The sequence below is a fragment of the Numida meleagris genome, chromosome 12, assembly GCF_002078875.1.
Source record: "Numida meleagris isolate 19003 breed g44 Domestic line chromosome 12, NumMel1.0, whole genome shotgun sequence".
Taxonomy (NCBI): domain Eukaryota; kingdom Metazoa; phylum Chordata; class Aves; order Galliformes; family Numididae; genus Numida; species Numida meleagris.
The window spans coordinates 10,986,259-11,013,283 of NC_034420.1; the positions used below are offsets into that span (position 1 = coordinate 10,986,259).

Below are 27,025 nucleotides of genomic sequence, written 5' to 3' on the forward strand. Positions count from 1 at the left end.
GGTCAAGCAGAGATTAAATGAAATGGATTAATAAAAACAAACTCAGTACCCCTCGGTGTCATAATCTCTTCCTGGAAGAAGTTTTTAGCTGGGAATTTCATTTCCTTTTACTCTGTTTTCAAAAAAAAAAAAAAAAAAAAAAAAGAGGCAGGCAGGAGGACAGGCTTTGTGGCTGAAGCACTGAAGCTCAATTTCCAACCCTGTGGCAAAATACCTTTGTGACCCCAGGTGAGCGCATTCAGTGCTCCCTGGGGTTACTGCAGTACAAGAGCAATGGGAATAGCTCAGCACAGCCCAGGAGGAGTAACACACTCTTCTCCCCAAAATGGTGAAGTGGTGCAGGCAACTCCTTGCTGTTGATTTCTCCTAGCGCCCAAGCCAACCCATTTGAAAGCTTTCTCATGGAAACCACCACTTCCACTGCAGAACGTGGCCCTAAGCCACTGCCTCCACCAGGAGCTTCACCAGATGGTCTCATGCAGTGGGAATGGCCCGAGGTACAGAGACATAACCTGACTGACTTCCTAAGTACTGCCGTTAAAAGAAGTCAATAGAGTTACCTTGGAAACATAACATGGGAAAGGCGATTGGATTCCAAACCTTAAAAACAACTTAATTCTTTTGTCTGGCCAAAAAATACCCAGAAGAAACGTGCAAGACAAAAAATAAATCATGGTCATTTAACCACTGTCAAAAACAACAATCCAAGCTGTAAGGTGGAGGTTTGTTTTTTCTCTCTAGAATTCTTCGCTTCTTCTCAATTGCCTGCACTCTTACGGTATCTCTCAGCAGTCAAATTAACACAATATATTGATTGTATGCTTGGTAGGCAGCAGGAGAGAAAACAAACCAGGCAAGAACTTAATATCTGTTTGAGTTCCTTGAGCACATGTGGAATATGGACAGTCTTCCACAGTGGCCACCACTCTGCTAAAGCTTTCTTAGTGAAATTACTACCGTAGTTTCCATTGGTGTCAGTAAGCCAACACTGCCAGGAAGAAGCTAGGGTGCGCGTCTCCCCTCCTGTTTAAAATGGTGTGCTCCTATCCTTCCAAGCAAAAGATAGGATAGACATCTCCTACCACCTGGAAGCGTCACTCCAACAAGTTTCCACACGTTACTTGCTTCCCATAGACAAAGAAGTGCTACCTGCTAAAGTTGACACATTGCATCCCCTGCGCTGGAACACTGAAATTAAGCATTCCTTGCAACACCTGTGTACCAGCAGGCAGGATCATTACTTCCTGCTCCAGAATAGTGAATCCAGCCCTCTTGTGGTGGCCCCAAGGAAATGGGGACTTGAGTCACCTCCATGCACCATAGGGAAGAGCCACATTTCACACTGGACCTTCCAAACCAAACCAGTACCGCCGCCCACTTGCTACCACTGCCCAGAGTAACTGCTGGGATAAAATACTGAAATGAGTCAACCAATAAAATTACTAGTTAGGACACTAAACATCAAGGCTGCAGAACAGAGCTCAGAGAAATCTGATACAGATACAGAGAGAAATAAAGATACTGAACTGCTGAGTCAAGGAAGCAGCTGGTCAGAAAACAGTGGGGAGGGTGGTAATTGAAGTTTTCTTTCCTGTGTTTCAAGAAGGAATTTGTGACATCTGCAGTTATTCACATGCTATAGTACTGGCAGTCTGAGGAGTCGTCCTGACTGGGGCCCATCACCGGTTGGCGAATTGCTATGGATTGGCGCCAACTTCACATATTTGGAGAGTTTCCCAAAGCTTATAGATAGACACAAGTGAAGTGTTTCCTCTGTTCAATTTCAGTGTCAGCTCTGGCAAAAATCCCTATCGCAGATTGTCTGTGGAGGGTCACAAATTCCTTCAAGTAATAAGCCTTTCAGAAAAATATCTGAAATATTTTAAATAACTGGGCCCTTAGAAAAGAATGAAGATTTACAAGGATGTTTACACACCCGTGGGCTGATATTTAAAACTCTAATGCAGCATCTTCACCCACTGCACGTGAGCTGCACATAATTATATCTTCATGTAGTATTCAGTGCTCGATCTTCTGGCCTAAGTGATTTTCATTCTGATGTAATAAACACACAGTCCGATTTTTGGGCAGTCCTGTGAGGAGCCAGGAGTTGGACTCAATGATCACTATGTGTCCCTTCCAACTTGGGATATACCATACCATATAAGCGCTCAAGGGGAAGGAACCTACATAATCCCCAGACTCAATCAACTCCAGCTGAGCTCCATCACACAATTTTCTCAATAGAAGGGAGATGTAAACAGTTTCCACTACAAAGCTTAGCCATTGCTAAAGAATTACTTTTCTGCCCCTCAGATATTGTTAAATTCACTGCAGTCCCTCCCTCCTTCTTGCACTGACTCCCACAGTCCTCACTTTTTTCCCCGTTTACTATTGTAGAGCAAGACACCAGGTATAAACAATGTTTGCCGTTACCCCAAAAACAAGCATTCAGAATTTTCAGTTTACCAGTAAGAGAAGTACCCAGCACCTGAGATGCATCCCTGGGGACCTTGCAGGGTCTGGCAGCAGGCAGCTCCCCATCGGGTTTGCAGAGAGAAACCTGGGGCAGGTTTTTGTCCACATTAGAGATGCTGACTACTCTCAGTATGCTCCTGTAGATGACAGTATACGGAGCATCTTTATCTCCTATAAAGGATATCCTTTATAAAGCAGTCACATCCTAACAGTCATGCTGCTTGAACAGTATTGCTCTAGTTAGAGGTATAATGTGGGGAGAACTTAAAAAGACTGAACTGGACAGGCCTGTTTTAATTGTTCCCTCCAGACCTGTGCTCCGTGACCTCAGACATCTACAGAGCCATGAATATGAGCTTTGATTGCTGTTCCCATAGTGACTGGCAGGAAGAACACACTGGAGGCTGGACTGGGACTGCTTCAAGCAGGCAAGTAGCTACTGGAAATTATTAAGTTCAGAAGCTCTGGGGACACTAATGTCACTGCAGGCCAGTCAACCTGGAAGATAAACACTGCTGGGCACTACGGAAAAGGCTGTTATATTTGCTTTCTGCCAAGAAAGTAGAGTAGGCTGCACTACAGGCTTTTGGCTTGGCAAACAAGCCCCCTTCTGAGGCAAATTTACCAGTCCTTTCTGCTGCTGGAAATGACAAAGCTGCTGGTTGGGACTTCTGTGCACATTTACTGCTGAGGAGCAGGCACCAGCCCTTGAGCTCAGCTGCACTCCTAGGGCACTTTGTACCCAGTGCTGCCAAAGGCTTTGTGTGGGAATGGCAGGCTTTTGGCACCCTGCTCCAAAAGAGTAAAGCTCTGGTGGGTGCACTCAGACAGAAATGCAGCTTGTCCTGCAGCTGTGACACCCAGCTCTTGCTCTCACTGTGATTTGTGCCATGAATACAGAAATAGAATTCTAAAAGCTCTAAACTCTCCTACTTCAATGTAAAAAATGGTAGTTTCTGCAAAAAGGTATGGACACATACTGAGCATGTATAAAAGCAGCTCAGGAATATTTATATTAGCTGAGTGCACAGCAGGAAAAGTACAGTGGTGCTAATGGCAGAGCTGCCAGTATATCTCTGAGCGCTGTGCTCACTGCCTGTCCACACGCTGCTGGGCTCTGAGCTATATGCAGCTGCATCAGCTTGCTGCCCATCAGGGGCTGGTACATCACGAAAGGAGGGAATTTCCATCTGGTCAAATCCTGCATTGCCCATAGATCACTCCAAGTTATAAGCCTATAAAGCCAAACAGCCTCAGCATCTCCACGAGTGTATTAAGATTTGACACTGGAAATATGGTTCACTACTGGAATTGTTCTAGCATCCAGGATAAAGCTACAGTTATTCAGCTGGATAGTGATGCTGAATCTATTCTGTCTACACACCTTGTGCGCTACCCAAAGTCTCCAGTTTATATATTTTAAACTCTTCAGAAAACCCTACTGCTGTAACTTTAACGCCAAAATAAACCAGACAAGCCCATAAAGAATAACTACAAGGCATCACTTCTCCCTTTCTACTCCTTTTTGTGACTTATGCACATAGTTCTGTAAAAATAAAATGACCAACCAACAAAAAGAAACCAAAGGTACTTCTAACATGCTTGAAAATGACGTGATCTCTTAACAGCAGGAGCTCAGTGACACGTCGTAGGGAGACACTGTTCCATTCTCATGCAGTGACCGATTATCCTGGTCTCAGTGCCTCTGGCCACTCACTCTAAGTAGATCCCATCCATTCTCAAGTGCTGGAGTCAGATATGCAGTTTGCATGCCACAGGCACCTGAAACATCAGACACTCTTCTAACTTTAGTTCCTCTCTTTTCTTTTTCTTTTTTTTTTTTTTAATTAAGTAAGAAGTGCCAGAATTGATCAACATTCTTTTTTGCAATGACCAGCTTGTGACCCCCTGGTATTAATACAGTGCAAAGCATCGTACACTGAAAAAAATCAAGTGCTATATACAATGAATCTCTCAAATTAGGTGCTCAAATGTCTTAAGTTACTCTTGGAAATACTGATCATAATAAACAATTATCTCCTGCTCATCTTTAATGTTAATTTCTCTCACACTTTAAGAAAGTGTACTCCTGAAACTACAGAAAAAGACACATTTAAGAAGAACTTTGCATTTTTTTGACTGCAGCAAATGGAGAGTGGCTGCTGGGTCCTGATGGGTAACACGTATACCAGCAGCCTCCCAGAATACCTGTCTGAAAAGAAGGGAATGGCCTGCACATCTCTGTAAATCTATGCCACACTGCTAATTACTGAGAGCTACTAAAAATTAAGGGATATTCATTCTTAAGGATTGGCCCTACAAACATATTGTCATTCTTTCAAAAGAGAATCTCCATTTGCGGAGTGAGAGAAGCATTACATGCAACTACGTGGTGGCTCTGTCAAAACTTCAGCCTAGCTCCAATCTTGTACTCATTGCTCCAGCTAAAACATAGCACAAGACATTTGTTTACCTCAAGTATTTCTCTCTTTTTTTCCTGGAAACGTCAGATGTTGTGGAATCCTTCAGTCACACTGGCAGGTTAGCCAGAGCCGCTACCTACCATGGCCCAGACTAGGAAAGCCACTACAGGAACAGCTGTGTTTTGCTTCACACAGAAACAGAGAACTAGCATCCAGACAAAGGAAAGCTTCCTCAAAGAGGTGATTATGAAAGCCAACACCCTTTGGTATGGCCCAGACATCTGGACATACTGCAACCCCAACCCACCCCCACCATGCCCACTGATCACATCCCTCAGTGTCTCATCTCCATGGTTCTCAAACACCTCCAGGGACAGTGACCCATCCCCCCACCTCCCTGGGCAGCCTATGCCAATGCATCACCACTCTTTCAGAGAAGAAATTGTTCCTCATTTCCAACCTGAACATCCCTTGGCAATAATAATATGTATCAGAGAACCTTTGCCTGCAGACCTCCCATTGCATTGACACTGCTTTCCCTTTCACAGCGCATCAGTTCACAAAGTATGATGCAACATCATTGAAAATGTCTATGTATTTATTAGAGGTTACAGCATAAAATATGCAGGCACCTTGAAATGTATTTCAGACTGTGACAGCAGGCAGAGTGACTGAATGCATGTCAGGGGTTTATGATGAACTCTGAAGCATCTTCATTTCAGAGAAAATATCCTTTTATATAGGCATCTTTTATTGCTTGATTTATTCTTTCTATCTGTAACTAACCTCTAAACTCAAAGATTTAGCCTCCTGGAGTGATGTTGCTTGAATGCCATGAATCTCAGAGCTCTGCAAAACACGCTGACAAAGTCATTGTTTGGTCCTCTCCCACTGTTCAGAACAGTGCCAACACAGGGAGAGATCGAACTGAACTAAGAACCCATAAAATTGAGATATTCAGTGGGAGTGTAGGTGCATCACTACCTCACGACCTACATGGGAGCTTAAAGGCAAAGTATTGCTTGCAAGATGCAGTCATGTAATGCTGACATCAAACCCACATGGGTGGTCCCACATTACCAAAGTTTCTGTACTTTAAAATAATTGGGAATTAAGCCAATACGTGCATTATGATATACACCTAAAGGTTTGGATGTGGGGAGGAGTGAAAACAGTGCTGGAACCTGCCCAGCACAGCACATTCCAGACTGGCTTTTCCCACTCTGCTCCCAGCACAGTTCCTTCTGCCCCACAGGAACAAGAATTGATCATCCGATATGGAGTGTTTGTTTGGAGGGTTTAGACAGTAAGATTATGAAAGACTTAACTCTCGTACCTGCAAAGGATCTGCCAGAAATGTCACCTGCTGTTATTTAGAGGTATATAAACCAGATAAAAGCCCAGGTGATCCTTCTGGAAGCACCTGGGTTACCAAAAGGAAATTCTTTGGGTTTACATAAAGTCTGCCATCTTTTCAACACAGATCCCCAGCCGATTCAAGTTCGATAGCCTGTTTTCCTAAAGAGACTTTTAATCTCAACATGAATTTATTACAAACCATTTCACATGCACACATTTTCACTCAGTCAAACCTCGTGGGTCATAGAGAGAGAATTTCATTTCATGAATCTTAGGAAGCATTAACAATCTTTGACCTCTGGCACCGCATGAGAAGATACTGCATATTTTCTATAAAAATGAACAGTTCTAATAACCTACCATTAATATCCATTTATATTTATTACTCATTAAATTTAAGACATCAAGTTCTTAAAAAAAAATAAAGTGTCATTTTACTACTTTTAAAACATTAGTACTTAAGGAAGTGGACAGGACACAACATATTTCTATCACTACCACACAGTTCAGCACTAGCAGCATAAACTCCTTCTGTCATGCTTTCTGTCCTTATTAAACATAAGCAGATTTTCACTGAGTTCACTGGCAGGGAACATCTCCTTACAGCACATCCCCTCATTATCCAGCCCTCTGAACTGTTCTCAAATGCACTAGGAGGCCATTTCCCCTCTGCTTTACTATCTCTTTTATGATCCTTGATGGTGTAAGTTTTGGGGTTTTTTGGTTTACTTTCTTGCTCGATTCCCCAGTGTTGCATTATAACACGTCCTCAGCCAGTCATCCCATGCCCATCCTTAACAACATGAAACCAGAGGAAGAGAATGTGTTTTTGTATTGTGTAATGCAAGAGAGAGAACTCATGAACCAAGGTCAATTCAACATGACAGACAGAATTGCAGCTAAGATGCAGAAGTTTCAGCTGGTGAAATAGCTGCTGGGTCCATGGAGCCTGACCCCCATTCGTGTCAGTTGAACCCAGGGGAAAAGCTCCTCTTTTTCTGCAGCCACTTCCCATGCTCTGGGAAACGTGTTCCTCCTCTCTAGAGAACTGAGCTGCGGTTCTGAAAGCATTTTTCAGGCTTTCTTGGAGGCACTCACCTGTTTTTTAGCTTTTATTGGGTCATAATCACATTTCTGCTTCCTTATTTCCTGTGCAGATCCAAAGCAACACACAGCACTGTGAAACACACAGTTTATAATTTTGACTTTTTCTATCCAAGGACACCAAGTCCTTCCACGGCTGAAGTGAAACACTGCATTATTTCACTTGCCAGCAAAGCCAAGCACATATATTGTGTTATATATTTACAGCAGTCACATCAGCTGATGGAATAAATAGCAACTGCCATTTTGCCTTTCCACCTTTGACATGATGCTTTCACGTTTGGCATCCAAGAACCGTTGCTTTTTCTCAGCTGGTCACACCAATCCCAACCCAGCTGGGAGCAAGAGCTGGGGACCGTCAACTTCAGAAGCATCAGCAGGATCTGGAAATCAGACAGTGAATCAGATGGCCTGAGAGCTTGCTCAGGACGGGCCAACTGGCCACCAAGACTGGCTTGGTAAAGGATTTCTGAGCTGAATCTGCACATGAATTTCCAATTCTGGACCATGGGAGTGGCCATAGTTAGCCAAAACAGCAAAACCCATGGCCTCCAGTGCAATGCACCCTACGAAAAGCAATGATGAGATGGCAATGACTTCTGACAGCACCCTGCAGAAAGCGAACCAAGCCCCCTTCTTGCTCTGGTACTATTCTGTTGCCTAAGGGACACAGGTTTCACTGCTGAATCACATCAAGAGATGGGTTTTCATGACTTCAAACACCACTGAAAGCAAGGAGTGACATTCCTTGAGGAGCAACCTCAGCAGTGCCATTTGGATGGAAATTATTATTCAGTCTGCCAGAGGTGCCACAGAAGCCCATGGGATCTATACTGCAAAATAAAGGATGGACTGATATAAAACGTAAGGACCACAGCAGCAGCAGCCATCACACATTGGAAGGATAAAAATCAAGCTGTGAAGGAACAACACAGCCATCCTTCTTGGCCTAGAGAAAAACAGCTCTATTCCATGCAACACGTAAATTTGGACTAAAGATTCTCTAGGCATGGTGAATATTTGACTTCTCTTAACAAGGATACAAAGCGCTGCTTTCAAAAGAATGAACCTCATTATGGTTACAGATACATTTTTCTTCCCTCTTTAATACAGCGACACAACCACTATTAATTCCTGCCTATAGTACAATTAATGCTTTTGTAAAGGTGTCCTTTTTAAACCAGGATGGACTCATACAGCTCAAAGCACCTCACTCGCACACAATAATAGCCACAACTGCCTTGATACAGCTGAACTCAGGCATGAGCAGTAAGCAATAGGAAACAAAACCCTAAGGAACTTCTCACTTGGGCAGGAAAGCATCTGAACTGCCCTTCCCTATTTTGTAGCAGGTTAATGAGAAGTCTGTGTTAAGCACTCGGGTTTGAGGAAGTTGGTTCACAACTGCAGCAGCCAAAGCCTGGCTGTGGTTCCCATGCTGGGTTCACGGTGCTACAGGCACTGACATGCAAAGCCTCAGCAGGGAGATGGCCCTTCCTTAAAGGTGAAGACCAAGCACTGAGTACAGTACTTTTATTCAGCCTACTTTGCTCTTCACTTCAGGTTTTAGAAATGCAAGATACACAGCTGGAGGAAAATATAAGACGACAGAGAGAAATATTAAAGAAAACCAGATACTTTTCTACTGAAATGCAAACATGGTGCTCAGTGGATTTAATTCCTCTCATTTATTTAAGGTAAGAACCATGTTTCAAGGAAAATCTGAGATACTCAGCCATTTTGAACATGATTACATCCCAATATCATACTATTTTCAAAGGAATTAAATGTGGGATTGGGACCACAGGTCGGTAAGGTACTTCCTTTGCCTCTTCTCTGGTTACTTCTGCATTTCATGTTCACTACCCTTAGTACAAATAGCTCTTTTTTTTTTTTTTTAAAGTGCAAATGTTATAAGAAACCAACAGTCACTGAGACTCTCATGGAGCACTACAAATTCTAGAATCATAGAATTGTTTGAGTAGGATCAGAAGGCCTTTAAGGATCCCTTCCAACCCCCCTGCAATGACCAGGGACACCCACGGCTCCACCAGGTGCTCAGAGCTCCTCCAGCCTGACCTTGAACGTCTCCGTGGATGGGGCACCTCTCTGGGCAACCTGTTCCAAATGCCACAACCCACAGCAGCAGACCGACTGATTCTCAGCACACCATCTCTCAGCTACCCCACATGGACACAGCGCTGAGAAGACTCTGCTGCAAGGAAGATATGTTGCCCAGCTTGCACTGAAACAAATGCTGGCTTGCCGGCCCTTCTCTCTGGACAGTTATCTAATGATTGCTTTTAGGATGCTTACGGCTGCTGTTAGTCAATAACCTGCAGATCCCATTACAGTCAACACCACAAAAATGGTGCTTAGAGCCCACAGACCTGGCGTTCCTCCTAGGCACAAGCAATAAATTATGCCACTCCTGACCATGGTAGCTCTGCTTAATCATTAACAAAATATAAACATCTGTGTTGTAGAGGCTAGAGGGTGTTTTTATTATTTTCTCTTTCAAAACACATCACCTCAGGGAGCAGACTGAACTACCAGACAGATACATCATATTAGCTAGGTGCCACCACATCCTTTTAATCATAGCACCATCGATGTTTTGTATTATATGAATAACTAATTAGTTTCTCAACTTATTTCCACAGATGCCATTGCAAAATCTGAGGAACGTCATCCGCACTTGAGAGAAGGACAAGCATTGTAATTAAGTATTAAGCCATTTCACCAGTGTGAGTCTGCCATGAAGTGTGAAATGGCTATTATTCACATTTTTAAGACCTCGCATTTATTAGCATCTATTTTCAACCCAAGGTTAGCAGCGTGCTGCACAGAGAGTTAAAAAAAAGCAAAAACAGTTTACATTTTTGTTATTCAAATGCATGTCTGTGTCTATCTGGCTGTACAGATTACCAACACTGAGAGGGCTTCTCTCAGGTCCCAGAGGACTTCTGGTCTGCAAACCTTTGCGAGCAGCACTCGAATGGATGCTCTGATTACGGAGCAAGTGATATTCTGCTGCTGAAATGTAATGACAATCACAGGTGTAACATCTTGGCAGGACACGGATCCTGTATACACGAAAGATATTCAGCCCAAGATAACAAGCAGGATTGATGATTAATATCTCCCAGAAAAAGATTTTGTTTGCATTAGGAAACCCTTGGGGAATAAATGCAGAAAGCAAATAATGAGCCAGCCTGTACTACTGTATGCAGGGGCCAGGAGAAATTTCCCTGGTCTCTGACTAGAGAATGGCAATGAGCACAAACTTGTGATTTTGCTGCTCAATTATATACATAAGGACAGGAATCTCATGCATCCTCCATCCAAATAAGAGAGATATTTCCACTGCTCTCTACCTCATACGCTATGCCATCTGGCAGCAGTTTAATTTAGAAATCTGCCCCTTCTTGCCCTATGCTCACTCTTCTGTTTTCACTTATGGGTCATGTAGTTCTGGAGGATGCTCCTGCTCCCACAGGCCTGCACCCATAAACCGGTGCACCCAAAAAGAGCCCCACACCTGACCGCAGGCTGTTCAACCACAACTTCCAGCTACTTTTCTTTTTCCCCCAATAGTTTGAGCATATCTCATTTTTTACTCCAGCAATCAAAATGCCTTTATGCCAAACTTGCCTTCCTGCCAAGACAGCCTTCACTGTCCATTAGTCCTCCTTGAAGAGGATTTGCCTGTCAATGGGCAGCTCCTGTTAGCAGCACAGTGAGCAGGGCCGTGCCATGATTTATACAGCTGGGTTAAGTCAGCAAAGCTCTGTCAATACCTGTCACTTGCCAGGTGTGTGCCTCCTGATTATCTGATCCATATCTAGGCATCACCTGCTAAAAATAGGAAAGGAAAGGACACTAGGAGCTAAATCCCCCATCCGGTGCTGGGTGGGAAAAGGTGACAGCCATTAAGAGCAGATATGCTGTGGCAATGAGAGGGAGCAGCAAGTCTCCTCTGCAACAGTTTTATTTTAACAGAGGAAAACACTTGCAATCAACTGCCTCCTTAGCCCGAAGCCTTCTATTGAATGCATTAAGTCCTCAACACACCATCCATGAGAAGCCTTCCAGAAAGGCTCCCTTTGACCTGGGAGGGCTGTGGTTTGTCCGCTCTAACAGATGAGCCTCCAGTAGTGAGAAGGCATGTCAGCAGGAGGAAAGGCCACAGCAAAGCAGCTGCAGCTGTGAAATCAGCACAAGTTCTGCACTAAGAAAGTCTCATTCAACGTTAAGTGCTTCAGGAAATATTATCTGCCACAAGAAAGTGGTCAGATCATGTATGGACGTCCAGATTAGCACATTAGGAGTGATGAGAACTTCTGCCTTTTGAAAGAACCTCATAAGGGTCCACTTAAACCAGCTTCAAGTTTAGAAACTAGGAACCTCTTATTTCAGTTGTGCACTCAGTGGTAGGTGCTGGCTCGGTGGAGACACTCCTACAAACCCTGCCCTCTGTTACATGAAAATCACCATGAAATTCTGTTACAAAAATGGAAAGCAAAGCCCATCTCAAGGCAAAAGTATGTAGTTTTTAAGCTGGTAGGATTCTACCAAGATTACCAAGTTCACATTGGTAAAACAGAGAAAAGAACAGCACCTGTAATGAGATGGAAAGTACAGCAGTAATAACATAGTGGCACATTCCTAAGCTGCAGCAAACGCAAACAAGCCCAAACACAGCAGCTGTGGATGCAGAAACAAAGGAAGAAAAACTACTTACCTTCGGAAAGCCTCAGTAGGCAGGGACCTCCAGCAAGATACACTCACCTCCACTGGTCTGGGAAGGGTTGGATCCTGGCTCCACCCCTTCCAGTCACTCAGGTGCATTGCATTGCATGCACCTGAGCTCCCCTGGGTTGGCCCTGCCTTCCCACCAGGTGCTCAAGCACTGGTTCAGGTCATGAATTAGCATTTCTGCTAAAGCACCCTTTTTGGCAAATCAATCCAAAACCAACACTAGTAGGTGTAAGGCTAAACTGACCATTTTTCCCTTGCTGACACCTCACAGGAATTCCCAGTGTTTGCTATAAGCTAAACTATGTTTCAAGACGACACTCTACTCTTTGCAAATGACATCCATTTCCCACCAAGTACTTCCTCTCTTATACAACTGAGTTTTTTCATTTCCTCTAATTTTTGTTCCTTTGATCTTCATGAATGTAATGGCTTTTAGACAGAAACATTATTTGTGTTTGTTCTTATTGAAAATGTCTCTGCTCCTTTGTGAAGCACAGCTGAGAGAAACCTTAATTCGATAAGAATTATTATTTTACAAAAAGAGTACTGTTGCATTAGCTAAGCACTGTATTTAAATTGCTTTTTGGTACAATGGGTCTCACTTGGACTATTTGGATAGTTCAATACTGTACATGGTAAGATAGAATTGCACTAATAAAATCAAACTGCAAGTACATTTTACCTGCTATGTGGTACTTCCAGTGTTTCATAATTAACTTTGGTCAAAAATTACCCCTTTAAGCCCAAGGGATTAATTCTCCCTTAACTATATTTGTGTATAACAGGAAAAACAACCATCCCTTGGTTTCCCAGCCTTGGATGAGCAGTTTACAGCATTTTTTAACCTACAATAACTGTGGATGAATTCCAGGTCTGTGATTGCCACTTATAAAGCAAATTTCATGCTGATTTCTTTTTATTTAACTCCAGGAACATAAATACCCTAAACCAGGGCTCCAGAAAAACACTCCCAGTGCTTGGCCTGGCACAAGCTGGCTATGGGGGAGATCCTTATGCTAGGTCTGAACAAGGCAGTTTGGGTTGAGGAAGCACATTAGGTGCTCTTGTACAGCACCTGTTCAGTGTACACCCTTCCTGCATATAGTAGTTTAACATCCTCTTGATACTTTTTTTTTTATATTAGACCACTCACTTTTTAATTATGCCCCCACTACCAATTATTTCCCTTCAACCCCACTCATCAGCTGGTCTAGCCCTTATCCCTCTCCTTGAAGGATGTCTCAATGGCAATTGAGTCACTGATCTTGCGATTGTCAGACAGTTTCTGTTACTCTCCTTAACATACATTGCCCTTTTGAAAGACGACAAATGAGGAAGCCTGGTGATTTCTGTCAGTGTCAAGGAGAGGCTCTCAAGGAAGGCTCTTACCAAGTTACTTGGCCTCCATTAAAACAATCCAGTGAGAGAAGAGCATCTTGAAGTCAGCCTTTATATCCAGGCAATCACAAGGATACCAACTTGCATTACAAAGAGCCAATACAGATTACTAGAAGTATCTAAAGCCCCAAACAAATCCCATAAGTCCTATTTCTAAACTATTTTGGGATGAAACTCAGCAGTAATTTTAAGCAGTCCAAGAATTTGAAAATAATTTGATTTTTTTTTTTGTTTTTGATCAGCTTACTGTTTTTGATCAGCTTACAACCCAACTACCAAAACATTCAGGAGTCTAAAATTACTTTCACAGAATCACAGAATTGTTTGAGTTGGAAGGGACCACTAAAAACCATCTGGCCCAACCCCCCTGCAATGAACAGGGACACCCACATCTCCACCAGGTGCTCAGAGCCCCTCCAGCCTGACCTTGGGTGTCTGCAGGACAGAGCATTTATAACCTAACTGGGCAACCTGTGCCAGTGCTTCATCACCCTCATCGTGAAAAACTTTTTTCTTATACCTAATCAAAATCTCCCCTCTTTTAGTTTGAAACCATTTCCCCTTGACCTATCACTCTGCTAAAGAATATGTCCCTTTTCAGTGAGGAAAAACATAAAAATGTTCACAAAAGTATATTAAATAGTTTTTCATATATTTCTATTCTTAGGTCATTACTAAAGAATACTCTAGATCACAAAAAGAAAATATGAACCACTAATAACAGCCACCCCTGCACTGAACCAGCCATTTATGAGCTCTGCTACTCCTAACACAACTGATACTGGGCTCTGTAGGATGCTTTTTTTGGCACACATGAGCCTTTCTGAAGCATGGGATTCATTGAAAACCTCCTGAAGAAGACTTAGCAGCAAAGTCCAGACCAGGTTGAAGAAGCACCAAACCAATTCCTGCAGCCTGACAACTGTCTTATGAGCTTAGCATGTAAGAAAAATCTATGCACATATTGCCACCTAAATTTTCTCCTCTAAACCACTGCAGACAATAGGATTTTAAGAAGGGCACATAGAGAAAAGGACCACAAAGAGCTTGCTGGTGCGCCAGGAGGACGGCTGCCTTGTCTGTCCCCAGGAAGGTGACCATCTTGTAGAGCAGCCACTAATAAATGAATTAGGCAATATGAACTGAAGGTCGTTCATCAGCTAAACGGGGACAGAAAGTCTATTGAGAATGTATGTGCCATCGCTCAGAGTGTATCAGTCTTTGTGATGTCTGCACATGACTGAAGGCCTGTGGGATAGAGAAGAAGGGAAGAAGCAGAAATGACTGGCACAGTGGCATACTGCCTGTGTTGAAGGGGAAATCAGTTTGTCTGTTAAACAGAGGAAGAAGGGAAAGGAGACATACAGATGGTCTGGCTCCCAGTGGTGACAGGAGCAGTTGGTCTCCTCTGCTTCTCTTAGTGACAGTTGTTGTCACCTTATTTTGAAGTCTCCTAAAGAAGAAGTGGGAGTCACTACACTACTGAAAAGAGCAAATGGATGAAAATGGATTGTGTAACTAATCCTAACCGTTTGGTCTAGGAGCAGTGATTGAGGCTGGTGGCACTGGTGACAGCCCACAACAGCTGACTGTGCACCTCCCTCCCAGAAGCTGCAGCCTAAGAAAGAAAGAAAAAAATAGAAAAAATATTTATTACAGAAAAAGGTCTTTTAGAGTCAAGTCAGCTACTGAGTACATGTTTATACCAGCTCTGGACCCATAGGCTGCCTTTTTATTTGGGCCCATTTCACTGCAGCATCTTTTTAACCAGGCTAAAAGGACACCTTATGAACACACAATGCAATCAAAATAGGAAGATGCCCAAGAATGTCCCCCCAGAATAAGGTTCCTTCCTCTATGAAAGCTGTGCTGCAACCAAAAGGCACTACTTCACCTAAGAATGCCCCAACAACCTTTTACATGTGCAAGGAGAGAAGGATGGTCCTTGATTTAGGGAGGAGTAAAGGATTTGCTCTCAGGAAACTTTACTTTCTCTGCACAGTGCTACCCACATCTCTTTTCCTTTCACAGTGGCAGAAAAAAAACATCTATTTTTGCAAAGATAAAATTTTCAGAAGTGTATTAAATGCGTTAGGACCCTCTTGGCCCTTTTTCAAAATAAATCCTACTTACTTTCAAGTATTTTCCCTTAAAAAGGAAAAAAAAATCATTTTTTAAAGGATTTTTTTTTCAAACAGTCTACTAATTTCAAAGAAAGCCAGTTATTCAGCAGCTCCTTACAAGAACAAATAAAATAACAAGAATTTAAAGCAGATCAAATATCAACCCCTTGCATGGATACCACCATTAATTCATTTCAATTTCCTTCAGCTAACTCTCTTTGGAACAGAAGCATGCTCAATCAGATTAAGGCTACTTTAATTCACATTTGTCCCCTTTAATGTGACACCTTACATTTATTCCCCTCCCACATTTAGAAAAGTCCTAAGCAAGCAAAACTCGGACCTAAATCACTACCGGTAACAGGATCTGATTGCCTAAGTTATTTAGATGCTAATGGATATATTAACCATTATTGTGATTTTTTTTTTACCTGCTGGAATTCTCTGCTGAGATGGGCTGTACCAGCAAGCTTTTGTCATCTAAACCTCACCCACACCTCCACCCAACCTGTGAGTGCTCTGCAGACCCTGGAACTGCCCCGGCAGCTACCTGGCAAGCTGAGCAAGGACCCCATTTCTTCTGTTTTAAAAGGAAGTATACCAAGACTTAAAAAAAACACAATGTGGTGTTCACGTCGCCATTCACAGAACAAACTTTCATCATGAACTGACTCACACCACTGTTGCACTTCTGGTCTGACATGTGGTCCTCTGAGTGCAGAATGGGAACAATTAGAGTGTTTCTGGAGAGAAACTGAAGGACAGCAACAGGCACAGGAGAAGGCAGCCAGGATGTTGCTCATCATTCATGATAATCTAGGCTGGGCCATGCCTACCCCCAGTATCAGAGCAGAGAGAGCTAATGAGAGCTTGTCTCCCATCTCACAACACAACTTCAGCTGCCCGAAGATTGCTTCACCCCTAGTATGCTCCAGGAAGGGAGCATTTGCAATCCAAGATCTAAGCACAAGATGACCTGGAGATTTTTTTTCTCTCTTTTTCTCTCTCTTTTTCTAAGCAAGAATAATTAGAACACTAGCAGAAACCCCCTACAGCCCTTTTGGTCAGAAGATTTCAGAAGATTAAGCCATATCTTTCCAGAGACCAATCATCCAAACTAACACGTGGAGACATAAAAAAATTTTTTTTTAATAGAATGCCCAGCATTAGATCAATTAGATTGTGCGAAAACTGGTTCTCAGGAGCTGTGCTCCTGTGTTCCTCCCTCCTGATACCGTGCTGTCAGCAAGTGGTAACTCTGCAAGGTTCAGCAGTCGCATGCATGCACAGCTAGACTTGGTGTAGGTCAGGGAGGGTTTGCATTTCTGCAAGACAGACAACACTGGAGAGCATTATCATTCTGCTGTTACACCCTGTGACTCAGCACAGACTCCAGTACCTCCCTGAACACCCAGGAGAAAGATTTCTCTGTTTCTTTCCAAAGGCTGAGCCCACAATAAGCATAGTGTGTTACACAGGAGAAATGGTGCTCTCATCGCCCATGATTGCCTTTTGCTTTGTCACATTAGACATAAACACGGAAGATCCCTCCTCTTCCATGGCATCCCCTTGGTGATGCTATCCAAAGCAAAGCCCCACGTTCCTGTGCAAAAGCAGAAATGATGCCCAGCAGTATGAGCAACTCCAGCAAGGCACCACTGAGATACCGTTAAACCATATTCCAAAGTTTACCTTAGTTCCTTGAAGGGGTCTGCCCTGACATTGGGAGTTTCTATAGATTTAGGGAACACTGTGCCTTCTGCTCCTGAAATCACAAAACAAAACAGAAGACAAATTGTAAACATTATAAGCTGTTATCAGGGGAGTGATTGTCAAATCATACCTAGGTGCAATTTTAACCTGACCCCCTTTCCCCATTGCCTGACCCCACTTCTCTCTTGCACACACCCCTTCTGTTCCCAGAAAAAGCTAAATCTTTATCATCTGAAACTGGTTGTCTTGATTACAACTCAGATTTGCCTGTAAACTGCACTTTAGGCTGTAAAATTTGTGTCATGAATGTGGGAAGTGTTTGCTGACCCAACTGATGCAGGGAGCTTGGAACAGATACCTCCCTAATAACCAGTCCAGCTGCATCTCTCACTAATGAACCTGGATGCATGTCATGAAATTATTTCTTTCGCTGGGCTGTGAGAGATACTTAAAGGAGAAAACCAAATTTTGGCTCAATCACTGCAGGCATCTCTCAGGTCAGGCCATGCTCTTGCTGTTTCTGCATCAGGTCCATGAATGAGCCACGCTGTGCCTCTTTAGAAAGATGTGCTCTCCAAATTTCAGCTCTAAGCCAAAGACAGCCCATAAAATCCTCCAATAACCCTTTCCACTGTCTAATTGTTCTAATTTTAAAATGTGCATCTAATCAGAATTGTTCTCAATTCTGCTTCCAGCCACTAAATATTCTTGTGCCACTGCATGCCAACCAATGGGCACTGCAGGAACACAAATCTCCTTCTTTCACCTGTAGATATTTACAGACGATGACCCAACCACCTCAACTTTTTCTTCAGTTCTCCAAAATGTTAGAGCTTTCGACATCATTCACTGTGAACATGAATCATTCACGTTTTACAAACTTCTTATTGCTCTTTTCTGAACCCATTCCCCTTCTGAAACGCTCTGCTTGAGACCTCAGGACTGGACACAGCAGTCCCCAGGGGGTGTCACTAACGCTCCATGCTGCAGAATGCCACTTTATCGCTCTCACTGAAACATTCAGTGCTAACACATCTGTGAATGATATAGTCTTACCCACAGCAGTGAACCAGAAATTCATGTTCCTGTTGTCTAGAACATAGCTGCCTACCCAGAGAGCAAGACTGACCTACATTCCTGCATCTAGACATGCAGTGTTACGTGCATTTGCACTGTGACCAACTAGCCATTCATTATCTGCATTCATCACAGCGATTTCAGTGTCTGCATGCAAACTGCACCAGTAGCATTTTTTAATGTCCTTATTTTTTTTCTTTGATAAAGCTTCCGGTGCCAGCTACAGACCCTGACGGGATCATTTAGATATGACTGAGACTGTTTTTAATATGTGCTGTTAAAATTGTTACCTATGAGCACTCTGGAAGATGATGCAAAATGTCAACAAAACACCTTTTTGTAACAACTGTTAGAAGGGAGAAACACCCATGGCTTTGATACGACTACACTGTCTTTGCACTGAAATAGACTAACCAAGCCATCCCACTGGGTTAACAGAAAAAAATGGAATGAAAATAACCACTCTAAAGTTTATAAAACAAAACCCAACTCCTTTTTAACCTAGAGAAAAACAAAGTAATCTCAAAGATGACAAAAGCAGTCTAAAGTTTGAAGCTTTATACTTGGGAATTGAAATTGATCCTATGGCCCAGTATAGATATTTAGCTCTTAAGTTAACTATAAGCCTTCATCGTTACAAGTTGTCAGAAGCAGCTGCAGCTTGTCAACCATGAAGGTTATTATTATCTGATCTGTCCTCTCTCAACAGTTTCCAAACAATTTAAGTCTCTGCTTATCCACACAATTGCCTTGGTTATTAGCTTTCCAACGAAACTTATCAAAAGATGTAGCCTGCACATATTGCGTAATAAAATAATGATTTTTGAGGTGAGGAAGATGAGAGAGTGCCGTGGGAGAGGTGCAGATAGATATTCTTCCACCCTCCCCACTTGAATCACTCAACAGGTGACTTTGTTTATGCCAGTAACTTTATTTTTACAAACTATGTGTAAGATCTGCAAGTAACCAGAACACCTGCAGGATAAGGAGAACTGGTGTACTTCTAATGACCTGGAGTGCTCTTTGAACACAGAAAGAAACTCTGGAAACAAAGCCAGTGGAGACTCCAATGCAGTCATTTCAGGAGGACTGAAAATAAAAAAGCCTGCCCTTCCTTTCACCCATTCCCTGATTTTCCTTTCCCTTCACACAGTCCTTAAACCCTCTTCTCCTGTGCTCATCACTCCCAAATCCATGGAAGAGTCCCCTGTGCACTGGGAACAGAAACAAGACTTCCAAATCTTTCTGTTTCACTCCTTCGATACGAATTAGAAGTGAATGCCACCTGCCTTGACAGCATCAATTCTTATTATTCCCTCTTAAGGACAGGAGATCTCCCACAGGGCTGCCTGTCCCTGTCACTGCGTAGGACAGCAGCCAAGAGGGATGCTGAGCAACCAGGGCTGTGCCATCCCTCCCTCAGCTCTGGCTGTCATCAGCTGAGGGACTCTGAGTGCTGGCTGTCATCCAGCCACCAGAGAGACACTGGTAAGCATTTCTCACCTCTCTTATTCAACCTCATCATGATTTTACTTGTCCCCAGTTCTCTACCAGGGGGCCCACAGTTGGACTAAACGCTCTGGAGAAGTCCGTCCTTTGTTTCACCTTGCTGCCTGACGACTGCACTGGATGCTCATTCTGCCTTGGACTCTGAGAAACAGTAAATACCCATTCTCCATTCTTTTCTACGCTACCTGAAATTTTCCATGAAGAGATTTACCACTCTCTTTTCCATGAAGAGCCTTGGTCTCTGCCTGGGGGTTCGGCAGCTCCCCCTGTGCCTCCATATTGCAATAAACGTTTGGAAGAATTCAACTACACTGGACATTTGTGCCAAAGTCTGGCTCTCAACCACTACAGAAGTCCCCAGCCAGGCAGTGACAGCATCTCTGTTGGACTGTGTTGAAAGTGAAATCTTTAGGCTGGAGGAAGTGACCTCATTTAAAATTTTTACTAAAGGCTTGGCACAAAAAGAAGGAAAGTTTGAGGGAAATACGATGTTGACACTGAATTAGGCTGTCCTGGCTCTGCAGAGGACTGGGATGTCATGGTGAAATGAATGAGTAGCCTTAGGGAGTAGAAGAAGAGAGAGAGGGTGAAATTTATAAATAGGAATCTAAGGTCACGTGCTTAGAGAGAAATGAGGATTTCTGCTCTGCGCTGGATGCTCCCTGAATGGGAACGTCCCATAAAGGGGCCACGGGCTACTCATGATTCATAGCAGTAGGACAGGGCCAAATGAAAGGCAAGCACGACATTAAACTGAATGAGAAGAGGCAAGACTAACAGGAACATGGGGACAGGAAAAAACTGGCATTATTTTAAGAATCACCAGTGAATCCTTGAATTGAATTTTATGTAGCCTCCAGCTCATACTCACTTGAGGAGAGCGTACAAGGATAAAATATTGTCTGATTGTAGGAAATGAAAAAGCCTGTCCTACAAAAGAAGACTAGAAAGATTTGGCTTTTTAGTACAGCAGCACGATGGTGAAGGAAGGATATGAATGCTGTATATAAACACATTAGGAGGATAAATAACACAAAGGAAAGAGAACTACTGGCTATAGGCCAAAGTTGGCATGAGAGCAAATAGCAGTAAACTGGTTCCAAATATATTTGGGAAGAAAAAAGCAGGTTTTTTTGTGGATTTTTTTTTGGCAACAGAGGAGCAGAAATAGGAACAGCTTTCTCTTACAGCGGTCGGAACAGACAACCTAACAGACTCGCCAAACTCATGGCTACAAGGTGTGGGCTCTCAAAACCAGGGAACAGGATTTGTAAGACCAGAAGGTGCTTTACAGTTTTGCATTCCCACAGGCTTGTTTTCATCACTCTCCACCCGAGGAATGCTGGGTTTTGGCAAACAGTCCTAATGCACAGCTCCATCAATGGAAGACTTAGCTGCTACAATCTCCCTTCTCAAGCAAAGATACTATATCCGTCTGCTCCTTTTGCTAAACATAAAACAAATGTAAATTAAATTTACTATTGTGTAACACAGCTTCTGCTTCCTGAATTATCCATTATTAAAACATTTCCCATCCAACATGAAAAATGCATAGTATAAAATTTCCATTTCATTGCCATGTATTGAAAATATTTTTTTGCCTTATGAGACTTGCTTCTGCTAAGGGCGGCTCACCTGCAAATAGCCAAAGACATTTAGAAGAAAACAATCATATAATTTGTATTTAAACATACTGTATCATACATCCCTAGGCAATAAACTATTCCTTCTCGCAGTATTATATCAGAGTGATTCCCATTAAAAGCCATACCTACTTGATTCCCTCTTCTGACACTCTCTAATTTACCACCAATAAATGTTCATAAACAGTTTGACTGAAAAATCCATACAGCCATTTCAGCTTTATTTTAAGTTCCATTTAATGTCCCTCAAAAATGATTTCATCAATGTGTTTCCATTAGCTGGTTCTCTGCCCAATAACTTAATTCCATACAATCAGTCAGGAACTTACAAAGCATATGACAGCATCTACCTAAAGTGTTCTGAATCACCACAAAGATTCACTCAGCAAATGCTTTTTTCCCCCCCTCTGGTACATAAGGTGAGGAGGAACTTCATGTGAGAACAACAAGCAAGAACCTTAAGCAAGGAAACATTCAGTGTTCAATCTCAGTGGTTTTTTAGCTTTTCTTTCTTTCTTTCTTTCTTTCTTTCTTTCTTTCTTTCTTTCTTTCTTTCTTTCTTTCTTTCTTTCTTTCTTTCTTTCTTTCTTTCTTTCTTTCTTNTTTCTTTCTTTCTTTCTTTCTTTCTTTCTTTCTTTCTTTCTTTCTTTCTTTCTTTCTTTCTTTCTTTCTTTCTTTCTTTCTTTCTTTTCTTTCTTTCTTTTTCTTTCTTTCATTCTTTTTCTTTCTTTCTTTCTTTCTTGCTTGCTTGCTTGCTTGCTTCCTTGCTTCCTTGCTTTCCTTCTTCCTTTCTTTCCTTCTTTCCTTCTTCCTTTCTTTCTTTCCTTCTTTCCTTCTCTCTTTCTTCCTTTCATTCATTCCTACTTTCTTTCTTCTCCTCTTTTTTTTTTCTCTTTTAGAGTTGAAACAAGGAGCACAGGAGAACAGGTCTGCCAAATAAGACCTTGCACTTTCTCTGGTACTTCAGTTACCTTAGAAGCCTACTGCCACATCCAGGAGACACGCCTGGCTGAGGTTTGGACCACTGCAAATGAGTTTGCTGGAGTTACAAACACCCTCTGGATCTCCTCTTGCCTCTCTCTTCCTTATCTTTGTGTTTGTGGCAATTACCTTGCTCTATAACGCAAATCCAAAACACAGCATAAAACCAGGCTGTTTTTTTTAATCAAGTTTTGCATTGAAACAAAGCAGAAGCATCATGTTCAGTATCTCTATGTTGGTCTGCCAGCCTCCTGTTGAAGAGCGTCTTTGAAATGTTAGCTCTCTTCATCCAAATTTGGAATTGGGCAATCAATCTCATGAGCTTTGTGACAAAACACTGGGAGATTACAAACACACCACCAAGGCAGAGGCTCTGGTGTGACCTCGGCAATGGCTGGATGCCAATAACTCTGTGGGAGAGAGAGGAATTACAAAGGCCCCAAGAAGGATGCAAAATCTCAACTGGAACACGCAACTTTCCTAACCAGCAGCAGATCCAACAAGGGGAAAGTGGGCATCAACAGTTCAGCTTTCCCAACTGCTTCTTGCTTTTCCTGTGCCCTGCAAAAGCATCTGAGCTGCGTGACTCTGTCCTGGCACATTCCCTAGTGAAAAGGCAAGGGCCAACCCTGCTCCCCCAAGCCACAACTGGGCTCCAGACCCTGTGATGAGATCCTGATCACATTCTGCTCCCTCTGCACAAAACTGTTGCTCTAGACTTCCACTGCTATCAGCTGGAACAGGGAGAAGAAGAGCTCAGACACAGTGTATAGGTATTTTTGGACTAGTAATTGATGTCAAGGGTAGGTGGCAATCAGCTGAACAGCACTTGGGGGTGAACAGAACATGGAGGGAGAAAAATCAGGTTGGAAATGGTGGAAATATACCTGGTAAGCTATTCCTCACTTTCCTATTTTTACTTTTTCTACACAACAGATTATTTTCTCAGTTCGGGCATTCTTTAAATAATAATGCCACATCCACGGTACATTTTTAGTATTGTATAGCACTGCTTTATAATGAAATTGGGATCTCAGAGCCGTGTGTCAAACTTTGTGATTAGGTTGGCTTAAGAGTATTTTCTCTTACACTGCCTTAACATAGCACTGTGCAAATGAAGGGAGAAGGAAAAGGATTTGCTATGATTTTTTTTCTAGCTAAAGTCAATAGGCAATGTATAGTGTGCTGATGATCTCCAGAAACTACTTCCATTTCCACAGTTATTGATCAGGACACATTCAGCAATTTGTACATGAAAATACTCATCTGATGAGGTTCTGTCCTCTGCAGATCTCATTGGGGTAATATGTGACAGTCTCAGAAAGGTGTCTGGGCAAACAGATACCCAGGCAGTAAATCCAATACAATATAGGTAGAAATGATTTGTGCCCACTTCTTTTAATTCTTAGCTTTAAAAGCCTTATTCATCTCTAATTTACGTTTTTAAATGGATGAACATAGTAATTGCTGTTGCTCCCCTTGAATCCCATCAAATCTGAAATCAATGAGGTCTATTTCAGGGCCCAACAATAATAGCATGGCTAGGTTAACCCACTGTGCTGAACAAAAGCCATAAAGCTTCGTTCGTATTTCTTTCTAGTATTGGATAAAAATGGTTCATTGCAACAGTCTGTCTGCACTCCTTAGAGCCAAAGTGTTGAGGAGTTATTTTAAGGACAATCTATATAATGAGTCATGTACAGTATCAACAAAGGTGTTTTTAATAAAAATGTAATATAAATTATTTAGAATCTGGTAGCAAATATATTTTCCCTCTTACATTATCTGTACCTAAGGATATTCCAGGACTTCAGGTTTTGGTCTTGGCACCGTATATGCACATGGGGAGTGAGTCAACCCTTAAGCATTGGGCTGTGGTTGAGTCAGGCCAGAAGGGATCTCCTTATGGCTCCAACACCACCCGCTTCATGGGATGGACGAGAAGCAGTTCTCTGACTCATAGTGCTGAGAAATAAATGGATCCTGCTTGTAAGCTAGGCAATGTGCAAACAATAGGATGAGCCACAAGATCTCAAATGAGCACACGGGTTATTAGTGGTGTGTGTAACTGCAGACACATGTTGAACTTTCAGCCTACCTTCAGTGGTTGAGTCCCTGACAAACAGAAAGGGAATAACATAAAAGAACAGGAGGGCTTGTATCCAAACTGAGAAAAGACATATGAAGAAAAGTTGCTACAACCTTATGCTGACCTGTGGATATTTCCATCTCATCTAGTTTTGGGGTCCTTCAATACTTTTTCTGCAGCTCAACAATAGCAAAGTCATCACTGAGCTCCTTTGAAGCTGTTCTTGGCATTCTTGTGTAAATTTGAAAAGAAGCTCAGGAGAGCACCTGAAGTGGGAATACCCAGTGGAAATTTACCAAGGAGAATGTTCTTTTGGCTTCAGACAGATCAGGTTGTGAAGGCTAGGGAAGGCATTCAGGAAATAAAACATAAATCTGCCACACTTTTAAATTTGATTTTGGTGTTTGGTGAGTGTACAGTATGTTTCTTTCATAATCCTTGTGACATTTAATCAATATTAATCTGATGGTGGATGATTCTTCTTCTTCCTTAAACAGGATTAAGGTAGCGCAATCTGAACACACATTTCAGCCTGGACTAGAAGCCTATACACTTTACATAAATGCTATCCTTTTTGCCTGGAATGTACTTTGAAGCAAAAGCAAACAGAAAAAAAAACTTACTGATATTTCTTCCTCCTGACACACGTTGCTCTCCTCAACAAAAGACAAGTTTACAGTCTGGATAAGTGGGTTTTGAGAAAGAAGGGCAATGTTATTTGAATTCACTGTTAAAAGGAATAGACAACAGTGCCTAGATAGACCTATTGCCCTCAAGGCAGCACAGTGATCAGAAGCATTCATTCAAGGACAGCATGCTTGTTCGAGCTGTGGTCATTCTAATTTCCTGCCTAATATAAAGAGAGAATTTTTTTTCCACCCCAAACTCTGTGGGAAAAAGCAATCCAGTTCAACCACATCCATTTTTGTTTAGTATATATGGTTTCTGAATTGTTATTCTGTTACTGCTGATTACAGATTAAATCGCTTTTTCATGCCTGACTTTTAGTCTGATACGGCAATAGCATAATTCCTAACTGAGAGCAAAAAAGAATTTTCTTGTGGCTTTAATTGCTGACAGGAAACATTTCCCCCCTGCTCCTTACTTTTGCTAAACACAATTTTTTTCCAGCACCGCAGCTATGCAATGAGAGCAAAGAGATGGGATGAGACTCCACTGCCATGAACGAAGGCTGCAGACAGTGGAGCCTGTTCCCAGTCGTGGCGGTGCCAGTGCTCAAATCTTTTATCTGCATTTCTCAGCACCTTTCCCCAGTTTTCTCATTTTATTCTCTGTTCCTTTTCTGCAGGACCAATGACTACATGACAGCTTGGCAATTGCTCGAGGACTGTATTAGTACTACTGCTTAATTACCTATATAGAGAGAACAGCGAATGTTCATAACTGCTTCCTGAAGAAGTTCATACATCTTCAGCAAAAGGTCAAATGCCTGTCCAAGCCTCGTGAGCAGCACGGCTAATACGGTCACAGCACGCTCATTTCTCTTGCCAGGAGCACAGAAGGGAGCTCGGAGCAACTGCTGCGTCCAGGTGTCTCTGAAGCAGCCCGAGCGAGCAGGAGCTCATTTGCAACTGGAGGAACTGGGAAAGGCGACTGACACAGGGCTGATGGTCAGTGCTGGCTTCCAGAAGCACAGCACGGAGCCATAGCTGTGTTTCGGCTGCACCGAGCCTTCATGGAGCGTGCTGCAAGATGCAACTTTTCAGCTGCTTTTGCACAGGGAAAAGATTGAGGTCAAAAAAAGTCTCAATCTGCTAGAAATGAGTATCGTAGCAACATCTCTTTGAATAAACTACCTACAGACCTATAGAAAGGATACGTTTTTTCAAGAAAATGTACAAAGTCCAGACACCATTTATCCCCAGGCAGGGAGCTGCAGCAGACACAGTGCTGAGGCCAGAAAGCTCTGTTTCCTCTTTGGCTCAGCTCTGGTTTCAACATTTGGCTACAACAGTTACTCAGTCTGCCGTAAACAAATCAGCAAAATACCATTTTGAAATCATAATGGCTGCTGTAAAGGGTAACTGTGCATGTTCTGACCCATAAATAATCGCTTTGGAAGAAGGGTGCAGGCAGCAAAAATGGGTGGTAATTCCTGGAAGTTGTTATATTTCTAGCTTACACCACACTCTAAAATGACTGGAACCAGTCAAATAGCTTTGCAGATTATTTTCATGGAATATGACTTCTCTTGAACTCATTAAAGTTACTCTGCTGTAAATATTGCAGCAAACATAAGCTAGAAAGAATATGCCACAAAGCTACAAAAATTGTAATATTGAGGAAAAGTGAACAGAGCTCTCTAACCAGGCTGGTATTGCAACAGCAGTTCTGCAGGATTTCTCT

At 42.5% G+C, this 27,025-nt stretch overlaps 1 protein-coding gene across 12 annotated transcripts in view; it reads right to left on the minus strand.

The window, feature by feature from the left end:
* Positions 1-27,025, minus strand: part of SGCD (sarcoglycan delta) — a 410,388-nt gene that overhangs the window by 22,516 nt on the left and 360,847 nt on the right. For all 12 annotated transcript variants that reach the window (XM_021410212.1, XM_021410219.1, XM_021410211.1 and 9 more), the window contains one exon: positions 17,339-17,411. In XM_021410212.1, coding sequence (XP_021265887.1) covers positions 17,339-17,411 — 73 coding nt within the window. The remainder of the gene's footprint in view (positions 1-17,338; positions 17,412-27,025) is intronic.